The sequence below is a fragment of the Epinephelus fuscoguttatus genome, linkage group LG22 (assembly GCF_011397635.1).
Source record: "Epinephelus fuscoguttatus linkage group LG22, E.fuscoguttatus.final_Chr_v1".
Taxonomy (NCBI): domain Eukaryota; kingdom Metazoa; phylum Chordata; class Actinopteri; order Perciformes; family Serranidae; genus Epinephelus; species Epinephelus fuscoguttatus.
This window is the reverse complement of record NC_064773.1, coordinates 12,194,472-12,221,448: the sequence shown is the minus strand read 5'-3', so window position 1 is coordinate 12,221,448 and position 26,977 is coordinate 12,194,472. Positions and strand designations below refer to the sequence as shown.

General features: G+C 40.3%; 1 protein-coding gene across 4 annotated transcripts in view; it reads right to left on the bottom strand.

Moving 5' to 3' along the window:
* Positions 1 to 26,977, bottom strand: part of anks1b (ankyrin repeat and sterile alpha motif domain containing 1B) — a 346,827-nt gene that overhangs the window by 44,178 nt on the left and 275,672 nt on the right. For all 4 annotated transcript variants that reach the window (XM_049566517.1, XM_049566518.1, XM_049566520.1 and 1 more), the window contains 2 exons: positions 23,887 to 23,985; positions 21,212 to 21,364 (listed from right to left, as the gene is read on the bottom strand). In XM_049566517.1, coding sequence (XP_049422474.1) covers positions 21,212 to 21,364; positions 23,887 to 23,985 — 252 coding nt within the window. The remainder of the gene's footprint in view (positions 1 to 21,211; positions 21,365 to 23,886; positions 23,986 to 26,977) is intronic.

Below are 26,977 nucleotides of genomic sequence, written 5' to 3'. Positions count from 1 at the left end.
GACCAGCTGGATCTGGATGAGCCATTTGAATTTGATGACCGCCCATATTTATTTGAACATGGAGTACACGGACATACACGGACGTAGAACTCATTCAAACTGGAGAGCGGACGAGGAGAGAGAGAGAGAGAGAGAGAGAGAGCAGCAACAGGCAGAGGAACATGTCCAAATCCAGCTAAAGATAAACACAGATGTTCATTTCTCCTTTCCGTTATGTTGTCGGATAATTATATTAACAATCCGAGCCTATCTGTGTGAAAAAAATGCACTTTTAGTGGACGTATTTTGACGTTGTTTGACGCTGTCTGAGTGCCCTATTATTTAATATAGTGCGCGCTCACGGGCTGCAGGCAGGTCAGCCCTAGCTTCGTACTGGAGAATTGTCAAATAATGAACATCCTATCACTCATTTAGACAAAAGTAGATCGGAAAATAGGGCCCAGGTTGGAAAAAACGTTAGTGCCCTTTAATGTCTCTATTCCCGCTGGAAAATCTCATTAATAATAAAATCGCATTTTGTGTCCAAGTGATTTGGAAATTAATTGGGGAACGATTTTCTCCATATATTTACATTGGATATTGGTGACATATGTACACTTTCGACAGAAAGTACAGAATTGTGTTGCACCAGAGATTCGTAAATTCATAATAAATGTGTTTGTAAAGTCCGTCCTGAAGTTGTAGTGGCACCTGGCACTTGCACAACTGAAACTGACGTGATGTATAAATTTGTTCTTATGAATCATCTGTAGTGCTGTCAAATCAAAAGCATCAACCCAGTAAACAGACAGTCATCATAGTATCACAAGCTGTGGCAAAATTAGGAGGAGAAAAATATATTAAACTTAAAGGCAAATCCTTTGTAAATGTAGGTTTTGTATGGTTTAATATGTATTAGCATGAATTAAGAAATGTGTTTGTGAGTTAGTGGGGTTCATACAGTTTAGAGTAAGTTAAAATTGTCTGATGATGCAATTTAAGCTTAACATTATAAGCAAAACATGATGTAATTTCAGGTATAATGTGTGTATTGTGTGACACTTAAAATGAGAGTTGACATTGGTATTTAACAGCAAATTCATCAAATGTTTGTCCAACTATATTTCACAGTACCTCTCTTATATGCTTTAACCTGAACTGGTCATATATTATCTAGTTAATGTTTGTTTTGTCAGTTAGCCTCCAGAATGAGTCTCAATTACACCTGGCAACTGTTGGGTGTGAATATTTGATATTGATTAATCACTACGTAAGAACCATTTTGAGTGGTGCAACCTACTTTAATTTAGGGATGCATAAATCTGCACTCAGTAAACATTAACATTATAATGAGTTTCAAGTTAGGAGCTCCTGATCTGTACCAGATATGTCAAAAAATCTGAATCAAGCCACATCAGAGCAGCAGCGTAAATGTAGCCAAGTATGACAAGAAGCCAATACTGAGGTCAAAGCTGCTATAGATAGACCAAACCTAAAGCAAGATGCCATGTCCTTCTTACTTTGAGGTTACACATAGACCAAGCACACATACACATAGTTAGTTAAGCACTGGAAGCCTCGGCCACCTGATTTAACCTGCCAATGAGGACAAAAGCTTCAGGTAAAAAAGCCACCAGCTGATTTACGGCCTGTGTTCCTGTTTTGTGACCCGGTTCAGTCCCAAAATAAGATGTCAACGCTTTGAAAATAAACTCTTAAAAATGACTGAAGGGTGTGAAATAAAAGGGCTAACACTATGAATCACTCTGGACATAATAGACCAGTTGTGTTTCTGAAAATACTGGCAGCGTAACCAAATTGATATTTAGTATTTAAACCCTTAGCATCAACATGCTGGTTACTATATGTTAAAAGCCTTTGTCCGTGAAATGTCTCCCTGAGCCTCATCCCTCATGCTGTGGTTTCTTTAGGCAGCCTACTGACTAATGCCGGTCACAGAAGGGGAATCTATTGCTGTGACTCTCCGCGGTGACGACTCGATGAACAGGAGGCAGGATTGTGATTGATCGACTGGCGTCTGAGGTAAAAGGCATCTGGCAGTTTTTCCAACTCAATCTTTCTGTCTGTCCGGGATTGTGCTTCAACAGCTGGGAGAAGACAAATACTTCTCTCTCTGTTGTCTTGCTGGGACCTGTCTCATTCTCTCCCTCTGTTTACCTCCCGCAAGGTGCTTGCTTACTTTCCTATGAAGTCTTGCACTGTTACCGTTCCCTCTTTTCCCGTCGTCATTGTTGGAACACAAGTCCAAACAGGACAGAAATCACTGACTAATCATTTTCTCTGTTTGACTTTTGGTTTCCAGTAGATTATGGGCAACTTAAAAGGAAGGTTCACCCAAAAATACATGTTCTCCTCTTACCTGTAGTGCTGTTTATCAATAAAGATTATCTTGGTGTGAGCTGCAGAGTGTTGGAGGTGTCGGCTGTAGAGCTGTCTGCCTTCTCTCCAGTATAACAGAACTAGATGACACTGGGCTTGTAGTGCTCAAAGCACTTCTGTCTAACAAACTATCACCACGCAGAGGGAAGCGTGCATCTACTGCTGCCTCACATAGCACCATCAAGCTAGCAATTGTTTCAGTGGAGCCAAGAAAGACGGTATTGATGTTTATATCTCACGCTGTCACAAGCACAAGCCGCTTCCTTCCGCATGGTAATGCAGTTGGATGGTGTAGTTCATAAGAAAGAAATAGTTCCTACATATAACTGCTTACAACAAGGTCTATGGATTATCTTGAGTAAAGATGGATGATTTGAGGCTGTTTATGACCAGATTTTTGAGCTGCATGACTCATTTTAGAGTCGGAATAAGTTTCAGTTTTGTCTGGCATTGTTTGCAGTGCAGAGTATAGGGTGGAGCCAGGCTCAATCATGGCTCGATCAACTTCTCCCAATGGGCCTTCAGATATTCGGACGAATTTCTGACATGTAAGAAATTTTGGTTGTCCACTGTCAGGCTCTGGCGTAATTGAAGCACAGCCCTGAGTCGATTCCCCAAGGTCAATGCCTTTCTTCTCACTCAATCGTACAGTGTAACGAATACCCAGGCAGTATGTTGGTACTGCTAACTTGTGTGAATGTGTGCGTGAGTAACAGAGAGAAAAAAAAAAAAAAGAAATAGAGGTAGACCATGAGAGACAAAAGAAATGAAAACATTTTGAAGAAACTGACTTTCAAGCTCTTTGGGACAAACATCTACCTGACGGTAAGCCTGAAGCTTTCAAACAAATCTCGATGGACAAACTGTTTGGTTGTGTATTTTACATGTACAGTGTGAGCACTCAGGTCGTGGCTTGAAAATTGGGACGCAGAGTTTGAAATCATAAATCGTGAGCTTTGGCTTTACATCGCAGACGATTTACTTGTACAGTGAGAGTTGGAATTAAATGACAACACCTAGTCAGGATTTCTGGAAAGAGGCATTTGTTTTTCAGATGTTTTTTTTTTTTGTTTTTTTTTTGTTTTTGTTTTTTTGTTTAGCGCTTTGAGCACCACAAGCAGAGGCCATCTAGTTCGAAAGAAAACATTGCTATGGCTGGTATCTCCAACACTCAGTTACTCACATCAAAACAATCTAGACTGACACAGCATTACAGGTGAGAGAAAGAATTTGTTTTTTGATTTAGGGGTGAACTGTCCCTTTATGACAAATTCGGGAGGCCTTTAATTGGAGTGGATGTAGAATAATTTGGTAATCACAGCTGCTTCTTTGAGTGATTTTAAAATGCAACATCACCTTAAACTGAAAGTAGCTCTACACAAAGAAATGTAGAGTAAAAATCTGAAAACAGCCATCATGTGACAGCAGATAAACCTTCCTTACACTAATAAATGTTTACAGTTTCCCTGGCACATTGTGATTATCACTTAAATATGTACACAGTCAGCCTTCACGCCTGCACACACTCCTACAAACCAACAACGTCCCTCTCTTGAACAACTATATCATTTCTTGGTGTCGTCCCAGATTCCACTTCTCTCGCCATCTTCTAAGAGTACGTTAGTGCATGCAAATGAGGATGGGACGCAAATTAGGGCAGCAATTGGATTTGAGTGGGTTTAACTGTAGTAGTAGTAATAGCTTTTTGCTCTTATTCTCTGCTCCACTTGACTCAATCTGGAACTACAGATAAAAAATGACATGTTCTGAGCTGACACCTGATTTGGGATTTTGCTCGCCTGTAAGTAAGTCTTGTGATACGTACAAATATGACAGCTTGGTCCAATTTCTGGCAGGGACTGGGATAATGTTCAAGAAAACCAGAAATGCACCCAGTGCACAATATCAAGGGAAGTAATTACCATCTGAGTAACTCTCGTGCAACTCAGAAATCCTGTCAAAGATTTACAAGCGTAAAATCACAGAGAAGAGACATCACTTGCTGTCCTGTCATGATACTTGTGGGATAACAAGTTTTATTACAGCACAATGCTTCAGTGCTTCAACGCTGAGCTCGTTCTCTCAGGTGGCTTGAGGTCACACTCCTACACACTGGATGCACAGAAACATTTATCTCTAACTCCTGCACACACAGTCACACAGCCAGTAAATTAGCCTAGTCAGCAGTGTTGATTGAGCGCCATGGAAGTGCTTCGTATGTTGTAATCACCTCAGCCTCGTCGAGCATAGAGATGAGAGACGTATAAATAAAACAGCAAGCAAAGAACAAAAGGATCACCGGCCAGCTCATCATCCCTTCTTTCTCTTTTCTTTTTCGCCACAGATATCCCTCTGTTTCTTCATTACGTCTATCAGCAGGGGTACCTACCTCCCCACAAGACTGGACTTATTCCAAATGAAAGGTTGAGGAGTCGTCTTCAGTTTGCGCTCCTCTCTCCTCCTGTGTTTTCTTTTCCCACACTCTTCTCTTGCTCTGTGCTGTTGCTTTCTTGCTGTCAAAGACAAGTGCGTCTTCCTTCTCTTCTTCTTCTTCCTTGTCTGTCTTCAGCCACGCTTTCCTGGCTTTACTCCTCGCCTCCTCACCACCAGCTTTTGTCTCCCGTTCTCTCACTCTCACTCTCTGCAGATTTCCAGCGCTCACCAACTCCTCCTCTTTCTTCAGCTTGCGGCAGCCAGACTACATCTCCTACATGTCTCTGCCTGAGCACTCGCTCGCTCTCTCTCTCTCTCTACACACACTCCCTCTCCCTGCACTCGCTCTCTTTCTACCCAGTTTACATTCCCCCTCCTCCTCCTCCTCCTCCTCCTCCTCCACCACCACCACCTCCACCTCCTCCTCCTCTCCATCTCGTCACTATGGAGACGCTGGGCCCGTACAGAGACAAGCTTGTGCTGGTTCACAAGTAGTGTGAATGTGTTTGTGTGCAGCATGAGTTGAGACAGTTCAACAACAACACTATGATCACAATATTACTTAAATGTAAAATTCCACTGACATAAACTGTTAGCTGAGGTATTTTTTCCCACCACACACTCATATTTCAACATTTAGAAAGAATACAACAGAGCAAGGCGAGCTGTTTCCCCATTTCCAGTCTTTGTGTTCACCTAAGCTAACTAGCTGCTGTAGCTTTACATTTCCTTTATAGACATGTCAGTGGTATCAGACTTGGAGCAAAAAAGTGAATAAGCATATTTCCAAAAATGTATACCAGTAACTACTCTTTTAAAGGCATCATTACTGATCCTTATTTTATTATGAAGTATGAGTCAGTTAGGTACAATACCAATCTACGTCAGCCACTGTTGCTATGGAGAAGAAGCCAGCCAGAAGCGCAAATCACCTCAAAACACCTCAATATAGTTGTTGAATTCATCCTAGATTAAACCAAAATCCAAAAGTGAACCAATTTCAACTGCTGAATGTTTCAAAAGGTCTCTACAAAATAAGATTGTAAGATTAAAGGGAACTTATTATGCTAATTTTCAGGTTCATACTTGCATTAAATGTTTCCACCGGAACACTAAACATGTTTATTTTCCTCATAGTGTCTGTGCTATTACACTTGTATTCACCCTCTGTCTGAAACACTGCCTTCAGCACCTGTGTCTCTCCAAAAACAGCCTAGCCTGCTCTGATTGGTCAGCGTTTTCAGGTCTCCCACATCTCAGCATCTCTTTAGCCGAGGAATGACTGTAACAGCACCTTCTACTGTGAAAAGTCACCAGTAAAAATCTCTAAACCAAAATTTTTAAAAGTGCATATATTCCAGCAGGAATATAATCCAAAATTTGTCTCAAAAGTAGAAAACATTATTGAAAACAAAGTATTCAGAATGGTGTAAGCCTGGGGTTTTTGCTTTAATGTATGCTTACCGGGTCATTTTAAACTCTGACCACATCTAATATGAACATTCGACATTGTAACTATATATATTACAGAAACTAAGGAAATGGATAATAGGTCTTATTTGAGCTCGCTGCATCCTTGCTGGGAATTGTCATTTGACTTCTCTCCTCATATTTCTACGTACACAAGCTTGTGCCTTTGATATTTTATCAAAGAACTGTCTCACACAGTTGCTCCACTTTTACATTATTAATCAAACCAGTAGAGTTTTTTGTTATTGTAATCTTTTTGAGCATTGTGGTGTTTGATGCACATCCAAGTCACGGACGTGCTCTACCTGAAAGTCACCTAATATTGTGTTTGTAGAGAATGATCAGGACTTTTACTTCCACAACCCTTTCAGATGCCTGAAATAAGGGCTTCCTCTTTGCAACTCTATGTTATTAGTCGGATGTGCAGGGTATCAGATTTTACTGTTGAACAACAGATGCAGACAAGTTTAGACATTTAGCAGGAAATGGCTCAGGGCAGAGAAACTCCCATTTATCTGATCCTGACTACTCTTTTCTTCCTTTAGGCCTCATGTTCTTCAGAACGACTTCATCACTGAGCAGGCTTGCGTAATACATGAATACGTGCAGGATGTTTTTGCCTGAACAACCAAATATCCATATCTGAGTAAGAAATTAAACCTGACTCACTTATGTGTGCTCTTGAAAAATATATCATCTGACTTTAGAGAACAACTGGGACTACAGCACTGCTTGTGTGTGCATAGTTGGTGCATTATACAGTATTAAACATGTGTTTATGTATGAGAGTATATAATCCCATGCATGTCACTGCAAGTGTCACATAAATGAAATCCAACCCACAAAGCTCGACGTCATTCTGGCTATTTCTGTCTTTTACAAGAGTCTACTTATGTGATCCTGCAGGAGAAATACTAAAGATAGAGTATGACTCAGCCTCCTCTCTGAGAAACACTATTAAACAGTAATGCTATAGATTTCAATTAAGTAACTATGCCTTCAAGTGTAACTGTAAGAGGATTTAGAGATGCACTCAAATCTCTACTTCATCATCTCAATGTCCAGTTTGATCATGTCACAATATCTTCATCATGCGTTTGCCCAGTTAGTTGAGCTGCAAACTTTATTGCTGTCCCTGGAAACAGCTGATGAAGATGATGCTGTGTGAGTGATGGCTCAAACACAAACACTAAATGGACTTCAGAGATGCCTGCTAATGAATTCCAACAGAATTTATAGGGTGAGGGGGGAAACTGAGCTGGTAAAAGTCTGTGGAAGCATCTCAAACCCAACAGAATTCAGGGTTTTCCACACATTCATTTATTTAATGTTGGCCTGCCATGATATCACCATTTGCCACCACATACTGACTCAATTTTTTGACTTGAACCATCCATTCTGAGCACAGCTGAAATACAATGACCATTCAGTTATTCAGAGCACCACACTTTTGCAGTGAACAGTGTACTCTGGACACAGACAGAGCAGCAGAACGACAGGCGCTTTAAAAGTGAAACTTAACTGTTCATTAATTCATAGAGAAACACGACGCTTCCTTTCTTAGAACAACAGCACTCTCATTTTAGTGTCCACTGTTTCCCAACGTAATTTGGATGAAACCGGATGCATTCCCATGGAAACTGCGCACCCCTTGGTCCAGGGCTGGGGCTAAAACTTTGCTTTCACTCGCCTCTGTAGCAGCTGCTCCTTAAATCCATCGATCTGATCTAATCAGCTCTGATTGATTCGAACACAAACTGATGACAGATCAATCCTCAACTTCACAACCCAATCTCAAGGTTCTTGGACCTGCACAATCCTCCAAATTTAGCTGAAATAAAGACGGACACTGAGATTTGATTGATCATTCATCATTTTTAGATGAAATTTTAAGAAAGCTCATCTTTCATCCATCACTTTCACTTACTATAACATTACAGAGAAATGAAGGGGAATCAGAAACTCTCTTTAATTCAAACTTTATACTGTACTATTGAATTAAAACACAAAACATAATCAATCCATCCCCATCAGTAAATATGGATCCTGAGCAATTGTCTGAGGAGGGATTAATCCTCCACAGTTAACAAGCGAGGATGTTGATTGTTAGGCAGCAGACCAGCGGCACTACTGAGCCACAGGTTCAGGGTGTGCTCAGGGGGTCACACACATTATCTCCCGATACCTCCCACACTATCTCCGGCGCAGTGAGCGCTACAACGGGAAGTGCAAATGCCAAATAAGGCTGCAGGAGAGCGATATCGGCAGGCAGGCAGGGACGGTGAAGTACACTGCAGTCCTGAGGCAAATCCACCCACACTAAAGCTAGTACTCACTCCTTTTTCACACATACTGCACGTGTACTGTGTCCTCGAACATTTGAACACATCTGAATGCATCAGACATGTAGGAAAACCTGCAGTGCAACTATGTGTGACAGCTGCACACATGTACATGCCTTTTTGGTGTAAGAGCTCATGAATCTGCGATCAAGTAAACTAAGTGTGGATGCATGTGTGTGTATGTATGATATATAGGGTTTAATCCTGCAGTGTCTAACGAAGGCAGGAACCATCTGGTGATGGGATGTGAGACAATCTGTCCATTTGGAGAGGTGACAAAGAAGGTGATAAGCACAGGAACATGACACACACATACACTCAAAGTATTTGGAATAGTTTCAGGAAAAGGCAATCCAGTACACACACACACACACACACACACACACACACACACACACACACATATTTCATTTATACCAAGAGCACATATCTCTAGTCTCTATGGTAACTAGTAGCCGTCATGGCAACGGCGTACAAGCGGTAGAAGAAAGGCTGAACTCTCATGACTGTCCTCAATTTATTTTGGACCCCTTGTATGGTTACACACACACACACACACACACACACACACACACACACAGAGTTAGTCATTTTGAGGTTTTCAGGACACATTCACAGTTTTGAGTGTGAATACCTCTTGAAATGACATGTTTGTAATAATAGTGGGGAATGCTGGGACAAGTCAGGACCCATAGGTGAATCACACACACACACACACACACACACACACACACACACACACTCAATGTGAACACTCACTAACAGGCCTTCACATGCAAGAGACAGGTGTGAAGAAGCAAAGACGGGGTTGCGAGGTGATCGACAAGATAGAAAATACAGTGGAGTAACCAAGGACTTCACAATATTTCGGCTCTCTTACTCCTTTATACTTCCAGTTCACCACATTACAAAGAGAAGCGCTGCAGCTTTCATTCCACTACGCTTATCTGACAGCCGTAGTTATTTTAAGGATTAAAGTTTTACACATAAAACCACCTATATCAGCTTATTAAATATGATGCATCATTTTAACATACGAGTATAAAGTAGTATTTATTTGCTCTACGTTAAGGAGTCACAACATTAAAATGACACTCACATAAAACACCATTAACATTAATATTTTAATAATTTTGTTAGTAGTACATTAGTACATTTTGTTGCTCCAACACTTTTACTGTTGAATGTAGGACTGATATGACTGATTTGTCATATTGCTGCCTTTACTTAAAGCTGTAGTTAGTCATTTTTATAAAATCACATTTTCTGAAACTGTCCCTCTTTACACACAGTAGTACACATTACATTTTCTCTGCTTTAAATTGCATTTGCAGGAATCATAGCTAAGGAGTCCCTTAAGCAGCAGTCAATCATGCCAGAAAGGTTGGGCGCTACTGTCGCAGACCATTTTTTTCAAATCAATGAGTTGATCTACTTTACACTGTACTGTAGTAACTGTACTGTGCATTTATTCTTTGATTGATCACTATGATTCAAAACTTCATCTATATAATCATCACCTACTGCATAGTTTAAAGCTGTTTCATATATTCAAGTAACTGAAATATACACACACACACATCTGGAGAAGAAGATCCCAAGATAAGGCATGGGACCCTTACATGGGGTCGTAAGATTAATCTAGTGGATCTTAAAATGATTATCCACCTCGGAAATATAAAGGAACCAAATTTTAATATACAAAATGATGTTTTCTTCTTGTGAGATACTGTAAATTCTCTCTTTCAGGCCTCCAAAAAACTATTTAAATGAAGTAATCTGAGATGGGAAAACTCCCTCTTTGACTAAGCTTCTCACAACTTATAGACATACAAACCATCACAAAGTGCAGCAATGAAATGTTGCTTTACAATGAGGCATTAACCCAAACGTATCCACTGATACCACTGATATAGGGAGACAGATATGTGAGACACCAGAAAGACTGCACTTCCTTTAACACCTGATATTCAATCAAATGCCTCGTATCTACAGCACCATATACATGCAACCAAGGACATACAGATCTACACTAACACACAAACACACACAGACATTTGAAGGTACCGTCCTCTGTGATATCAGGGTCCACTCATCTAGAAAACATTAAGGGAATTGTTCCTTGAGGACCAGAGACTATCTGCACTCCACCGTCGTGAACGTGGCTTTCCAAAACGAAATCCATTTCTAATTGCTTCGCTCTGGGCCCTCTGAGGACTCACTTGAAACGAGAGCAATTTACAGCCTTGACGCAGTTGTTTTGTACTTTCTTCGCCTCAAGACAAGGTGGTCTGGCTGAACTGAGAGGCAGCAGCACCACCAAGTGGATTTATACGCGATGTGTCTGCAGCTCACTGCACTGCAGGGAAATGAATATGTATATGACGGGGTCTATTCATCTTTAGTGGATAAAAAAAGCCCCCTTAAACAAAAATTAAATACAAAACACTACAATACTTTTTGGCATTAGGAGCATTACTATCTGATTTATGTTTGTTTTTATATTAAGTGTATTTTTACCATCCTTGTTTCAAATTATTCCTTCAAGATGTATGCAGCACCTGTCTTTTGTTTTGCTTTTACACAACTTCCCCTCATGTTATTGTCTGGCTAGAGCTACGTTACAATTTAACATTTCTGAGCTTTTACACACAAGATTCTAAACTTTAAAATACTAATTGATTAACTCAACTCCAAACTTATTTAGGACATAAGAATTCTTATAGAAATCTTGATTAAATATTTCCAAACTCCTGGTTTTCATAGACTCTTCTTCCAGTCAACAACTGATCAGATTGACCATCGGCCTGACAGTAGAGCTGGGCGATATGACCTCAAATTAATATCACGATTAATTGAACATTTTACCTCGATTAGTATTAATGAACGACTATTTTGTTTTTGTTTTTTGCCCTCTTAGTTCACTGACAAGGTTTGTACTGTAAATATGCTTAGCGATTAAAGCTAGGATACATTTTTAAAGAAAGAGTGCACATCTTGTCTTTGTGATTTTGAAATAATTGAAGGAAAACACACAGTTTGTTCAGATTCAGCAAAGTCACACAATGTGTAGCCTTTGTAAATACTTGTTAGTAAGTGCTGCTTTGTGGAGGCACTTGTTGATGGGTGCTTGTCAGTCTCTCTCCTCTTCTGAGCCATGCACTGTTAATTTTTTGGTAACGTGATTGTGCTCCAGTGTGTACAGTGCTTACATTTGATTTCTTTTTGTTTAGCGTTGTCTTCACGTAAGCTAAAATGTGTCCAAACGACGGACGTGGCATTTCTCTTTGGTACTAGCTGCTCAGTAAGCTCGGTGTTTGAGTTCTCCTCCACGTTGCTTCCAGGTCGCGGACTGGATGAGGCAGAGTCACATGACTACACATGCAGCAATACGTTTTTAAGGGGACAGTGCATAAACACACACAGATTGGAAAGTAATAACAGAATAAAAAAAATGAAATTACAAACATTGGCAAGATTACGTCAGTTAGAGGTGCTGAATGTCAGTTCTGATTAACTGCCCAGCCCTACCTGACAGTTTTCATAGTGTCTGATGTTCATGTTGCACAATAAAATTTAACATCTGTACAGATCCAGCTCAGAGGCTCCCAAACACACCCCTCTCAGAGCCTGGGTTGAGGCCCGGAGCTTTATTAAGCGAAGATCATAACAGTAAAATATTCTTGAGAAAGCTGACAGATTTTCACCAGGAGACTTGTGATATTAAAAGCAGGCTGATAGAGACATAATATCACACCATTACTACATCCTCAAGTACCTGACATAGCCCTCTAAATTAGTTTGGGTTCAGGGGAAAATTAAGGGCACAGAGCAGCTTAAACAGCAGCTCCCTAAAGACAAAGATGTTAAAAAACTGCTTCCACATACAGTACTCCGTTTACAATCCTCTGACATGAAGGGATGAAAGAAAATACTTATCTGGACTCAGTAACCACCAAATATTTCATACTTTGCCTGATAAATTACTCGCTGTCAATCTTGGCTGTAAATATAGCTAGCACTATAGGTGGAAGAAAATTGGCTCTGCACATTCAGAGGACTGTGATTACTTTAATCTTAGCATAATGTAATAAAAAAAAAACAAAAAAAAAAACCCTCCAATTATAAGCAGTGTGTGCACACTTACAGAGCTCATCAATATTTAATAGTAAATTCGGATTAATTATTAATATTAATTTAATAATTTAAAGATAGAAAGTCTAATTTAATGAGTTTTCATTTCTGGTCTTAAGACTTTTAATTCCCGCTCTAATATAAAATACAGTACATGGCTTCTTTTTTTTTACTTAAATGTCACAGTTGTATAAACTAACTGGATTCATGTGCACCTTATCTTCTTATGTGAAACTGAACAGGTGATGAGAATAACTCTGATTTATTTCTGAGCTAACTGAGATCTGGGATTATAAAAAATCTGATGGGGCAAAGAAACACATAGTAACGTAATTGATATTTGTATATCAATTACTCACCCTGTGTTTTTCACTGAATTTGTAGAGAACATTTTGTTTTTCTTGCAGGCCTTTGGCGAACGTAGAATCCAAAAGCGGAGAAAATTCTTGATGGACTTAAGTCAGAGGGGTTGGTGTATGACAACAGCAAAACTCATGCAGAATAATCCAAGTCTCATTCATCCAGTCTTATGCTTAGCACTTCCCAAACAGACAGACCTTTCTAATGGGGAACTGAACTAAAAGTGAAACTTAACCATGCTCTCTACAAAACCAGACTCCATTAACAAAAACTGTAATTTTACCTCGCTAAACATGAGAGCTGCTGGTCTACTGCTGCCTTGATCAGTTGGTTAGCGTGTGGTATTGTGTGACTTTGGTGTTTTAAAGGGTTTGTTCAGATTCAGCAAAGTCACACAATAATGAAATAAACTACTGATGAAGGCAGCGAGGAGACCAGCAGCTCCTCTGTTCATTAATGTAAAATAACAGTTTTTGTCAATGGAGTCTGGCTTTGAAGAGAGCGTAGAAAATTTTCATTTTTAACTTCAGATCCCTGTTGGAAAGGGCTTTCTGGGAAGAACTAATTATATGACTAGATAAATGAGACTTGGATTATACTGCATGAGCTGTGTGAGAGTTTCTGAATGAATGTTAAAGACCCACTATGGACTACAGTATACAGTGTTCAGGTCAAAGAAAGTCACTCTGTGGACTGTGATGGATCTTTACAATAGAATAATTGTCATATTAATTTTCCCTTTCTAAGCCAGTTTGGCTCATCTTACTTTGTTCTCACATCTCAGCAGTGGCTTCAGTAAATAGGAGTTCACATCTGAGTTTCTTAATTACAGGAGTTAAAATCGAACAAATAAGATGTGACTTCCTCTACCTACTGTAATTAATATCAAATATATTAACACTGTCAAAATTATATAAATAAGTGACAAATTTAAGAAAAAGAACAAAAGAACATAACAACGGTACAAAATGCAGAAGCTTCTGTAAATGTGTACTGCGTGACTCTTAAGGATAGTTTCTTTTTCTCCAGGTCTATCTTGAAACAATATGTATCACATATGTACTGTACATGTGATGGAAAAAAAAATAAAAAATTATATATTGTTCTAACAGACATTTAAAAGTCCATTCTCACTGAGGGTGAATATCCGCACAGATTATTCATTCATTCATTCATTCATTCATCTTCTAACCGCTTCATCCTCTTGAGGGTCGCGGGGGGGCTGGAGCCTATCCCAGCTGACATCGGGCGAGAGGCAGGGTACACCCTGGACAGGTCACCAGACTATCGCAGGGCTGACACATAGAGACACACAACCATTCACGCTCACATTTACACCTACGGACAATTTAGAGTTATCAATTAACCTAGTCCCCAGTCTGCATGTCTTTGGACTGTGGGAGGAAGCCGGAGTGCCCGGAGAGAACCCACGCTGACACGGGGAGAACATGCAAACTCCGCACAGAAGGGCTCCCACGCCCAGGATCGAACCGGCAACCCTCTTGCTGTGAGGCGAGAGTGCTAACCACCACACCACCGTGCCGCCCCGCACGGATTATTCTCGGGGGAAAAATATAAAAGTTGATTTCATGGGTTCTTATGGAAGTTTGCACACCAGGGCAGAACTTTCGTGCAGTGAAAAAAGTTTCTGCCCAGACTTTGACCCCTCGCGGAATTTGCTGGTGGAACTACACAGCTGGGCCAATGAAATTGTTTGTTTATAGTCGTGCAGACCCGGGAGAGTCCGAAATCTAGTCAGGCAGGACAGTATGGGAGAAAGGTTGATAAACCTCGTTTCACAGCACCCCGTCCTTTTTGATAAAAGACGGTATGATTTTATGAACAATGAATTAAAAGACAACGTCTGGCAGTCCATTGGCCGGCTTGGTGGCTGTGGTGAGAGTGGTAAGTGCTAAAGAAAGTTGATGTTGACGCTTGTTAAATGTTAGCTTGCTAGCTCGCTGCTACTCTTGTCCATGTTCACCCACACCTGTCCGTACCACACCTATGTGTATGGTTTAAACGCAGAAAACGCTGCGCGAATATTCCGCAAATCCGTCCCGCATTTCCGCATCGCAGCAGTGAGAATGAACCTTAAGTGTTTTTTCTGTAAATGTAATTTTAATTTTTTTTTTTTTTAATTGTTCTGTACGTTAGGACTCTTGTGTCTTGCTGAAAACTGGCCTCTGCTTTTACAATGTTCGGGAAGATAAAGATTAGACGTTACCCTAACTATTGAAAATGATGGTCGAAACGAGAACTACCACCTTGCAGTTGTATGCCTCCGCACACCTTACAGTTGCATTTACACTTTATATCCATGCCTGTGAAAACGTGCAGCGCAGAAGATCTATACAATCAGTACAGTTTCATGGTGGACACCCAAGATTAGAGTCACCAATTCAGCATATGCCCAAATGTCTCCCCCTCTGTTCCTGACATATTATGCTGAATAACGGTCAAAAGTGTTTCTGCAGAACGTTGTGATGTCACAGTGAAACTGACCTTTGACCTTTTGGATGTAAAATGTCATCACTTTGTCGTTTTGCCTTTCAGTCATTTGTGTGAAATTCTGTCATAATTAATGCACAAATTATTGAGTTATGGCCTAAAACATGTTTTGTGAGGTCACAGTGCCCTTGACCTTTAACCTTCAACCACCAAATTCTTGACAGATCATTCTTGAGTCAATAGGGACACCTGTGCCAAATTTGAGCAAAGTCTCTCAAGGCCCCCTCAAGAATGAGACAGATGCAAGGTCACAGTGACTTTGACCTTTGACCACCAAATTCTAATCAGCTTGTCATTAAATCCAAGTGGACGTTTGTGCCAAATTCATATAGTTTCCCTTGAGGTGTTCTTAATGGTCAAGAGAATGGGAAGGACAGACGGACCATCAACGGGGCGGAGGCATAAAAATAGTTTTGTATGTTAGGGTAATAAACGAATAAACAAAGTTGTAATAAACTGGGAGTGCTAATATCTTTCCTTTGGACCCGATGTAATAGGTCACCAAGACCAGGTGTACCTTAGATAAGCCAGTCTACTCTGATTACATAAAACCTGACACACACACACATACATACAAACAAACACACACACTGCAGACAATGAGTCCTGCACCTGCTCTCTGTCTAACAGGCAAGACTAAAAGGTGTTTTTTCTAATCCCACGGCAGCAGGACTTCACATATGTGCCTAATCAAAAGGACACACACATACACACACACACACTCTCACACCTATAGCCACTCTTGTATCCCTCTATTACAATGGTCCAACAATGCTACATGCTCCCTCTGTCTCCCTGGACACCACAGCATCTGTAGCCCATAGCGATTATCTGGTGATTACATGAAAGCTGCGGCCAAATTCTATTTAAAAAAAAGAAAACTCATTGTCCTCTTTTCTCTCTCAATCCCCCCTTGGCTCTCTTACATCTATATGTCCTTCCCCACACCACTCTGTTTTCCACTCACACTACAGTATCTCTCTCCAAACACACATACACACACAGACCTCTCTCTCAGGTACAGCGGAGACCTCTTCATCACCCCAGAGACTACTTCAGTGACAGTATACTGCTGCAGTGCTCACAGTCAGGAGAACAGTGTGTACAGCAGACACACACATACACAAACTCTGTCACATGCAGTCTCATGGTATTGATAAGATCTACTTCAAATGAATCCACTACATGAACAAAAGTATGTAGACACCTGAACATCACACACATGTGGTTCAGAGTCTGCGTCAGGGTTGGTAATAATCTGTCCACCTGCCTCTATGACTGATAGATTCCAAAATCTACCAGCCATTTAACAGACTACCATTATTTTTTTTTTTTGCTGGTGAGTGAAGCAAATCCAACCACATGAATGTTTTACCAACATTTGGCTGGTGGCTGGTGCTAATTTCCCGTCCTGGTCTGCGCTTCAGTTCATCCCAAAGGTGTTGGATGGGGTTGAGGTCAAAGATCTGTGCAGGCCAGTCGAGGGTAACTTTATTTTATGGGTCCAATGCCTCCCTAATAATTTCCAAAGATGATTCCTGAACATGACCAGGAAATTTCGTGCTGCTGTAATTGTGTTGCTTTTAAAAGCAATTGTTTTCCTACTGTGATACTTTCTCTGGAATCAATGCTCCACTTAAACCAAACATAACATCAACCTGCCCAGTGGCTGCAGATACAAATGATATTTTTGGCTAAATCTGGCACATTTACATTGTGTTTTTATCCTGTTAAAAAAAGAGATAAAGAGTTTCTCATGACTCCGAGCTACAATGATTCGTCAACTAATTATTTGATGGACAGAATATTAGTCAGCAACTATTCTGATATACAATTAAATGTGTAATTCATTGTTAAGGCAATAAAGCCCTGGAAATTTCACATATTTCACAAAACACCTCAAGTTAAGATTTTCCGTAAAGTCCTTGTTAAGGCTTTCTTAAAATAAAATCAGTTGCCCAAAATACATCTTTTCCTTTAGGCTTTCTTAAACTATTTACTTAAGTATTTTAGATATTTTCCTTATCTTGGTCTTATACTTAAGGAATCCCTTAAAGTTAGTTAAACCATTGCACAAAAGACTCACAAGCTTGAGGGTAAGCAAACAAATGTTATCATGGAAACTGTAGTATGTTCCAACTGTAAATGCAGTAAATGCCTTACTTAACGAGGAAACCTTCTGAGGGGTTCTGTGCAACACCCTTAAGTAAGTCCCTTAGCTTAAAAAAAAGTCTTAAAAAGTCTGAAGTGTCATACTTGAGGAGAAAACTTGTGTGTTTTGTGCAGCTGGCTCCTGGCTTAAATGTGAGGATCTGCTGCTTTTCTTGGTCTTACATTTAAGTACATTTTATATTTTTGGGTTTGGAAATGTTGTTTGGACAAAACAAGACATAAAGTCCTGTCCAGGAAAATGTCCCACGAGTTTATAATTAAATGTTGGTTAATTTAATGAAACTATGAAATGTATCAGCTTTGAAATGTAAGGACTTTTAAACTCGTCCACAGGGGCACAGTCACGTTGATTTGGGAACAGGCCTTCACTAAAATGTCACCACAAACTTGGATGCATCACTTTGCCTAAAGGGGCAGAGCCCTTAAAACAATCTCAGTACTCAAAAGTATGTGGACATATGCATTTGGCCTTATCGTGTACTTGTGCAGCCTCTAGTGGCGTCACCCTGCACTGCAGTGCAGCTTCACTTCATATAGACAGAATCCGCACATATGCAATGTGTCAGTTCACATGCAAATGCAGGTCTAAACTGAGGGAATATGCAGTTTAAATATGCATAATATGCACATAATTTAGACTTCAGGGCTCTAGGTTTTACATAACACAAAGAAGATTGATGTATAGTTTGGCTGGTGTTTGATAAGTGATGTACTGAAACACAAAGGCATGTATTAACACTTTGTCCGTCTCACATATGCATCCAGAAACACATACCCATACACACACACACACACACACACATAAGCGCAGCATGTGGGCGGTATCCCCAGCGCTGTGAAACATCTTGCATCCCACATGCTTATATAACTCCCTCTCCACCTCCTCCAGCTGATCACTCATCACTTTATCACTTTATCCTCCGCTGGGAAGGAAAAACACCCCTTCTCTCTCCTCTCTTTCTCTCTCACTCATTGAAATCAGCCAGGCGGGCGCCCTCTGCAATCGAGCATGATTTCGTTACACTCGAAGCATCAAAGGAGCACATCACTCCGATGAGATCAGGCCGCAGCAAATCCCGTCTCTACTGAAAATTTTATGTTGGTAAAAATTGAATCATAAACCTGCACTGCTTGTGACAACATAGGAGCTCAAATGTCAAACCTCGTTATCATCCGCCATTACTGATATTTACAGAGGGAGAGGGTTCGATCAAGGGAAAGCAGCTGCAAACTATCTGCTCACTCTATTTTATTGCAAACGTTAAACCACACAAACTTCTACAGCAAGACAAAGAGCTGTGATGATGGAGTAAAATAGAGAATGAGCTGAAAATGCAGTAAGGTTATGATATAACAGCACCTCCTTCCTGTTTTCATTCTTAGCATGCATTGCACAGTAATGAGAAGAAATGCCTGATGGGCATACTGCACTTTCAGTACGGCCGCTGTATCTTTCCCACAGAGGGAACTTTCACATCGACTTCAGCCTTGTTTCAGATAAAAAGCCAAAGGACACAGCCTGTGCGCCTGCTGATGTATGGGGCTCCACTCTGATTTATTGAGCAGGAGAGACAAATTTACTCTGTCACCAGGGTGAGAGATGAGGACTGAAACCAACAAGCATTCAGCTTCACAAAGCCGCAGCTGAAACTATATCCATTAGTACCCATCATTAAAGCTAAAAACGTGTTTTCCGCTGCTTAAAGGTGCCGTTAGTATTTGTCTGTGAGGGAGATATTGACCCGACACACACATTTATTAAAAAAAAAAAAAAAAGAGATAATGTTGTGTGTCAAGACAAGAGGGATTACTCCATTAGTATCCAGATTGCATCATTTGATTGGAAAAAGAAGTTGCTCCACACAGCAAGCTGGTGAAAAATCTGTCATGACTGTGCAGTCTGCAGATAAACTTTGTTTTAAGAAGAGATTTATCTGTTAAAGGATAAAGCTGGTTATATTTTTCCTATTGTGAACAAATCTCATGAAAAGACCAAAACAATGTGTTATTCCATCTCTTAATACTCTTCTATTTCCCTATCCTGTCTGTGGCACGCAACCCTGAGCCTTTTGCTTCCTCATGAAGACATGAACATCTACAGTGATTTAATGTTTTTACTTTCGGAAAGTTGGGGACTTGAGAGAGACAGAAAAAAAAAAAAAAAAAAAAGGGAGCAGCAGGGGCCAAGATCTCCAGCCTTTTATTGTGCCTATACGTGCTCTTTGAATGGTCCCATTTCTCGAGTTGGGAAGTTGTTTTTTGGAGTGTTGAGTGTGTTCAAAAGCTCAAAAAACTTAATGTGGAAACAACACAGACGCTGCAACGAAGAAGTGTTTTATTTTACTACTCAGAGTAAGCAACTATCTGTTACAACCTTATACCATATTACATGTGAGCAAAACATTTATATGCTATACCTGATTTATTAATAGGTTTGTTACTATTAAACCAACATTTACTTTCGTTGTGATGTTTCTGTGTAATATGTCGTTGACTTGGCAAGTCATTTACCAAAATGTTTGCTGACTTTCCGAGTTGATGTTCCGATTTGAGGGGATGTGAATTTTCCCAGATGGGAACTAATTTTTCCATTATTTTGACACCTTAGTCCCTGGTATGAGTCAAACTCCAAAAAAAATAAATAAATAAATAAATAAATCCTGGTTTCCTACATTCCCCACATTGCAACCCAACAGCATATTTCATTAGAAGATCCCTGCCCTGGGGTCTCATTTATAAAACAATGCGTAGGATCCATACTAACAAATCTGTTTTTATACATCACAACTTTTGCATGGAAGGAGTGTACGTCTCTTTCAGGCCCTGGTCCTTAAAACTCCAACCCCCTTGGGCATAACATTCAGTAACCGAGCAAGGTCCGACAGCTGATGAAGACTGTGAGATGTGGTTGAAAGCTCCAGACAAAGCTTGAACCATCATCAGGGGTGTTTTCTCAGACTTTAGGAACGGAAGTATACTGAACGTCATGTGTAAAACTTTGGTGGAGTGCTCCTTTATATACATGAAATTGTCTTATTTTGGGCTGCATGTTTGAAAGGTGCTATATAAATAAAGTTGAGTTGAGTAACAAATTAAGATAGGTTCATTTAAAATAATAAGGCTCGGTAATTTCCTCAATAGCCAGGCACTGGAGTTAGTACTTACCAATTGTTGAGAACTATTTCCAGCTGTGGAGTAATACGTATTTGGTGCACTGGTGTATTTACAGCACCAGGACAGTGTGTGTGGGATCAACTCAAAATAAACTACAGTGTTTAACAGTTTTTTGACAACTACTGGGTTTGTGAATCAGGGAAGATATTTCAGGATTTGGATACACAGACAATACTTTGGTCTTTTCATGGGACTATATGTAGAAGTAGGAAGTGAAAATAAACTGTGTGACTTACATTGATGAGCTCGATCTCCCAGATCTTCTTGACCAGCTCCATGGAGGTGTAACCGTTGATGAGGAAAGACTTGGTGTAGTCGCCGAGCTCCAACGACTCCAGCCACTCTGCCACCGACGTAGGGTTGTTGCCATCGTAACCGACGGGTCGCACCTTTGGTACAGACAGAGAAGGGATCTTTCATGTTCAGTGTTTTCAACTTTATATTACTTTTCTGCAGTTCATACAAGACTTTGAAACATGTCCTCGATTGCTGAGTGTATTTCTGAATATCTCAGTTGCTTGAGGGTTTCATGACATAATTTGTTTTGCTCCTTCTTCTCATAAATACAGGAGATACTGTGAGGAAATGTTGGATTGCCCATATGGTACACTACCTTTGACCTGGAGCTTTGTAGCACAGAACAGCTTGCACACTGTGTGCAAATGCTAATACATCACAGCCTACATACCTCTTTCTTCTTATATAACCTGACAGCTGTTTGGAATTTATTTACACTGATTATTTTTCGTACTCTGTCTTGATTCTGCTGCAGCAGCCTAATTTCTGCATGAGGATCATTAAAGATTTATTCTATGTTAAAGACTTCCCCCAGTGCAGCTGCGTACAGGAGGAAGCAACAGATACTGAGCTCTGAGTTTCTCTGGATAAAACATACTGGATTAAAATCGTGCACTTCTTGTATTTGCAGTGCAAACAAGTAAACACAAGTATACGTTTTGAGAAAGGGTAGAGTAGGACGCCAACAGTGGGGGGTTACTGCCTTTAGTCAGAGACTTTGTCAGTGTAGCACGTAATTCATAATTCATTCACTTTCATTTTGACAGTCAAAACAGCTTCAGAGAGTTTATGGTGCTTCAAACAAGTCCTCCACCTTAAGCTGAGCATGTGTTTGTGTATATGTGTGAGGGCAGGTGAAAGCTAAAGGTTTCTTTTTTTTGTTACAGTGTTAGGAGAAAGTTTAAGGGTAGTGAGAAGAGGAAAGTGCTGACTAAAGATCAAGGTTTTCTGGGTGTCTATGAAACCTGCATATCTCTGAGCTCAGAGTCGCTTTTCTTTCGGACTCCTTTTTCCTGCTCTCACTCTCTTTCCACAACTTTGATCTTACTTTCTTTTTCTCTCTCTTTCACACAGACAAAAGTATTTGACCTTGATAACATATAGCATCAAACATTCCCTATAAGTCTGTAAGTATTTGCTGTCCTATTTCAACAGGCATTGGTACATTTCTGAACAACTGTTAACCTTTTGCTCTGTAACAAATAAAAGATCAAAGTGTGTCTGCTTTTATCTGTCTGTGAATTTTACAGAGGCAGGATGATGTGGATTTAGTCTCATCAAAGGGTGAGCAGTTTTCTTGCATCAATTAAAGGTCCAGTGTGTAGGATTTAGGGGGATATATTTGTGGAAATGGAATACATTATAATATGATGCCTGGACGAGAAAGCTGCTCTGGATTGGTCAGAATTTCCATGCAGGAAAAATCCAGGAAGTAAACAACACGTTGAAGAAGAGTACACTTGCAAGATAAATGTGACACTTTCTAATGTCACAATGGAGGGACAACTACGCAGGTTGATTTTAGCGCTGGTCATCGTGGACTATATTGCTGTCATTGTTCATTTTAGTCAAACCATACAGTTTGAAAACGAGGCGCGGCTCCAACTAGAAAACAATGTTTTGATGCATTGGATGTGCTGAATGTGCATATTAAGGCAGTACAGGAGGAGGTGCACATTAATAATCCTCCAGGACTGTGACATGCTCATGTTTAACCCAAACAATGTGTTATGTGACTGCAGTTGGTTCAGGTTGAGGTCGGAACACGTTCGAACCGCACCAGAGTTTGTTTGTAACCGGACCAAGTCCACCTCTTAAAGAAGGTGTCGGCACGGTTGCTGCTTTCACATGTTGTAATTGCTGTGTTCACACCTGCCCAAATGAACAACACTTAGGGGGCAAACAAACTTGAATTCAATTGAACTGAACCAAACAGGGCAGGTGTGAAAGCACCTAAACAGACCTCTGCAGATAATACAGCTCCTGGTAAAAACCTCCTGAACAATAAAAATTTAAAGGAAGTCTTACCAGGAGAAGTTTCAGCTGGTTGCAATCTGCAATCCTCACCACTAGATGACACTAAATCCTTTGAATCCCACACACTGTTCCTTTAATCTGATGTAGTTTGGAAACTGTGACAGGTAACGTTATCTCGCTCACATTTGTTCACTGTGTATTTCTACCAAAAATTTTTGCACTGGTCAGGGTGAAAAAAAAACAAAAAACTAAACATTTCAAACGGGGTACATCATTGAAAAAAACCTCTAGAACAGCCAGCTTAGTGCATCTTTTCCTGAACCCCCTGACTCCTTGGTGCCTTGTTTAAGTATTCTACAGAACATGTATAAGGAAACCTAACCACCCACAGAGAGAGAGTTATATCACACAGAAACGCAGATGGAGCAGGAGACTTGCTGAATATTATACTTAACAGATTGGCTGCAGCTACAAGTGAACATCAGCTCTCGTTTGGAAATGGAAGCTCAAAACAAGTACTTTATAATTAGATTTATTTATGTTACTTGCACATGACTGAAACACAGATTAAAAAGCTTAGGTTTAGTTAATGTCAGAGGTGCTCTTGCTGGAGTGTTTGATAAGCTGTAGTACTGACCCTGGGCAGCAGCCGTATGGCCTGCAGGAGGCGTTGTCTGTGGGCCGAGTTGAGGATCCCAATCTCCAGCAGGTCCTGATCTTCCACCACATTGCTGCCCTGCAGAGTAAAGGACAACAGCTAAGGTTAAGATCTACGCCACATGTTTCCACCCTGAGCAAACAATGTCAGAGAACACATAAGTGTCCAGCATGGCTCCACACAGGAGGCATTTACAGACAGTTATCTGGTGAAGAAAAAACAATACAACAGCAGCACTTGGCATTAATGTCCACACTAATACAGAACACCAACAGGATCAGTTAACCTGTAGTAAAGGTTTGTACTATCAGCGGCCCTTTTTTTTACACCAGCTACTGTAAAAAGGACCAACGTGTTTGTAGGTTTTTTCTCCTTCACTATATTCACAACCATTTTTGAATGCAGTCTCACCAGTTAAGATGTGTGTCCTACTTTTCTCTGCGGCCATTGTTTTCTATTTATTTCCATACTGTGTGAAAATCAAGTCACAGACTCTTAAGGCTCGCTCAAGGTGTGTAATCAATCACGCTAAACATCCAGCATGCATTAAACTGATTTTTGAAGTTCAATTATCATTACATGGCAATCCTTTATATGCAAATTGATTTGGAAAGTATGCGCCACATAACCTCCTGCAATAATGTAACTGATTAAAATGCATGATGAATTACACAAGACATGCAAATCTGAATAGTGTGGTGACAGTTTTCATTCTGTACAGATATTAATACAAACCATAGGCTGTGTGGAACACTGGGAAAACAATTATGGTTTGCAAAAGGTTATCTGTGAGTGTGTTTGGTACTGAACAAGTCACCATGGCTTTTACATTTGAATTACTGTTACATGATAGTTGAGTCTTGTCTGATATTTGGATGATAGCAATAAAACTGCCCGGCTTTTACTGCAATTTGTTTTGACAGTTGGCTCCATTTGTCCTATCCAAAGGTTCTCCAGGTGAGTATTTGTTTACTGCTCGACTGCCAAAGGAGAGAATACATACATCAAACTTGAAAAACTGTGAGCAAATTATGAATAAAAAGACCCAGAGAAACCAGCACACCGCTATCTCATTCCCAACTCTTCTCAAAATTCCTTGTGGACATGAAAACCAGATGGTTGTACTCAGGTGGTCAAAGTGCCAGCATGTAGAATTAAAGAAGAAATGGGAGCTAGAAAAAGCAATATGTGAGAAAGCCTCCACTAAATCCACACAGGATTTTGTAGGAGTTTGTATAATGTAGTACAATTACATTCACTAGTGCTTCTGAAAGTCTGGAGTTTAGCATACTGGCTGAACAGCATCGTTGACATCATATCATGGCAAAGTTGCCTACTGGAAAGTGGTGTGCGTGGTTGCTGCTGTGTTCACACATTAACGTCACACTGGAGAATCACCATCAGCTCCTCAATCGCAGATACAGAATGTGTCTCCTTTTTTCTTGTACCCAATGTAATTTCAAGAATGTGTCTGAGTCAGAAAAAATAACCGTCTGAGCTGAGTCTGCCTCAGTTTCATGCTGGCCCAATCACAACAGATGCGTCATTAATACACTGTGATTAATTAGACCAAGGTTCAGTCAACAGATTGCGGACAGTGTCATTTCTCTCACTGGGCTCAATGTTTTTTGTCTATCTTGACGGTCTTGAACATGAATGTAATGCTGCTTCAAAGTTTTAAGTGAGTTCATTAAATGTTTCTTCGTTACTGCCAATCGTTCCAGACCTCTGACCTTGGATAAAAATCAGTTGCGGACCTCTGAGCAATAGGTTTGAGAACGCCTGACACACTCAATACTACACTGGCATTAAGAGGATATTGGCACTATTGAAACTCTAACTACCAAACAGGCTTTAGCATAAAGTCTTGTTTGTTTATGTCAATCAATAAGGCATTAAAAATAGCAATCTGTGAGTAAAAAAAACCTAAAGAACATGACTGGGGCCTTGTTCAGACTATCAGCCGAAATTTGTTTTTCTTGCATGCCCAGATTGTATCTGTATTGGTTTAATAAAGTCTATAAGATGGCAAAAAAACACGTGAAATTTTGCATACTGGATCCAAACCACATTTGGAGGTGGTTTCAAATGTGACTGCAATTGGATTCCAGATATGACTTCTGCTCTGAGCCCTCAAATCGGATTTCAAAGCGTCTTCTGCATCACTTACAACCATAGACTGTATAAAAATGATGGACGACATGACTACTCCTCAAAAATGAAGCCATACATCTCAACCGCCCCCTGACAGTTGGCTGCAGTACGGGTCATAAAGCCCGCCCCCTCCATGTTAATGGATGGAACATGAGACAAACTTAAGAAGATGGTTTCTGTCATTTTGGGTAGTTCTTAAACATGACGCTGTACATTCAAGTGTTCGATTTTCGGAATATTTTGGTTTTAAATAGTTATTTGATGGTATAAAAATGGAGATTGATGTCATGATTGACAGCTGTGTATACTAATTGGTGTGCTCCGCCATCAGTGGTGCAGCTTGTGATTGGTCAGATGGATATCTGGGCAGGACCTCAATATCGTGGAGTTTGCTACTGTGCAGACTCTGGCTCCAAATGACGTCACCAGCGCAAGATGGCAGCGGACATAGTCAGGATATTTTAGCTCCATTTTTTTTTTTTTTAAGTAGCGGTCATTGGAGACATGTCGTCCATTTTTATATACAGTCTATGCTTGCAACATGACGCACAATAACGACATGAAATTCAGAGTGATCGAGGTGTTAAGCAGAATCCATGCTCCATGGATGCCAGTATCACTTGCTAAGTTTGTCTGGTGCAACAGCGGAGTTCTGCATCTTGATTTGACTGCTCGACTGTTTGGAGGGCAAAAAGATGGACCCTCATCTCTCATCCTTCCTTGTTTAAAAGCTACGTCACCAGAGTAGCTACGTAGTTAGTGATCCCTGCATGTTACCACAGCAACCCATGCGGAAAGGTTAGTGACATCTGGACACACAGGACCAATTTGATCACTTGCGAATAACTGTGGACAATCCGTCTTGAAGATCTGTTTTGTGAAACAAATCTAATTTGCCTGCAGTTTGAACGTAGCC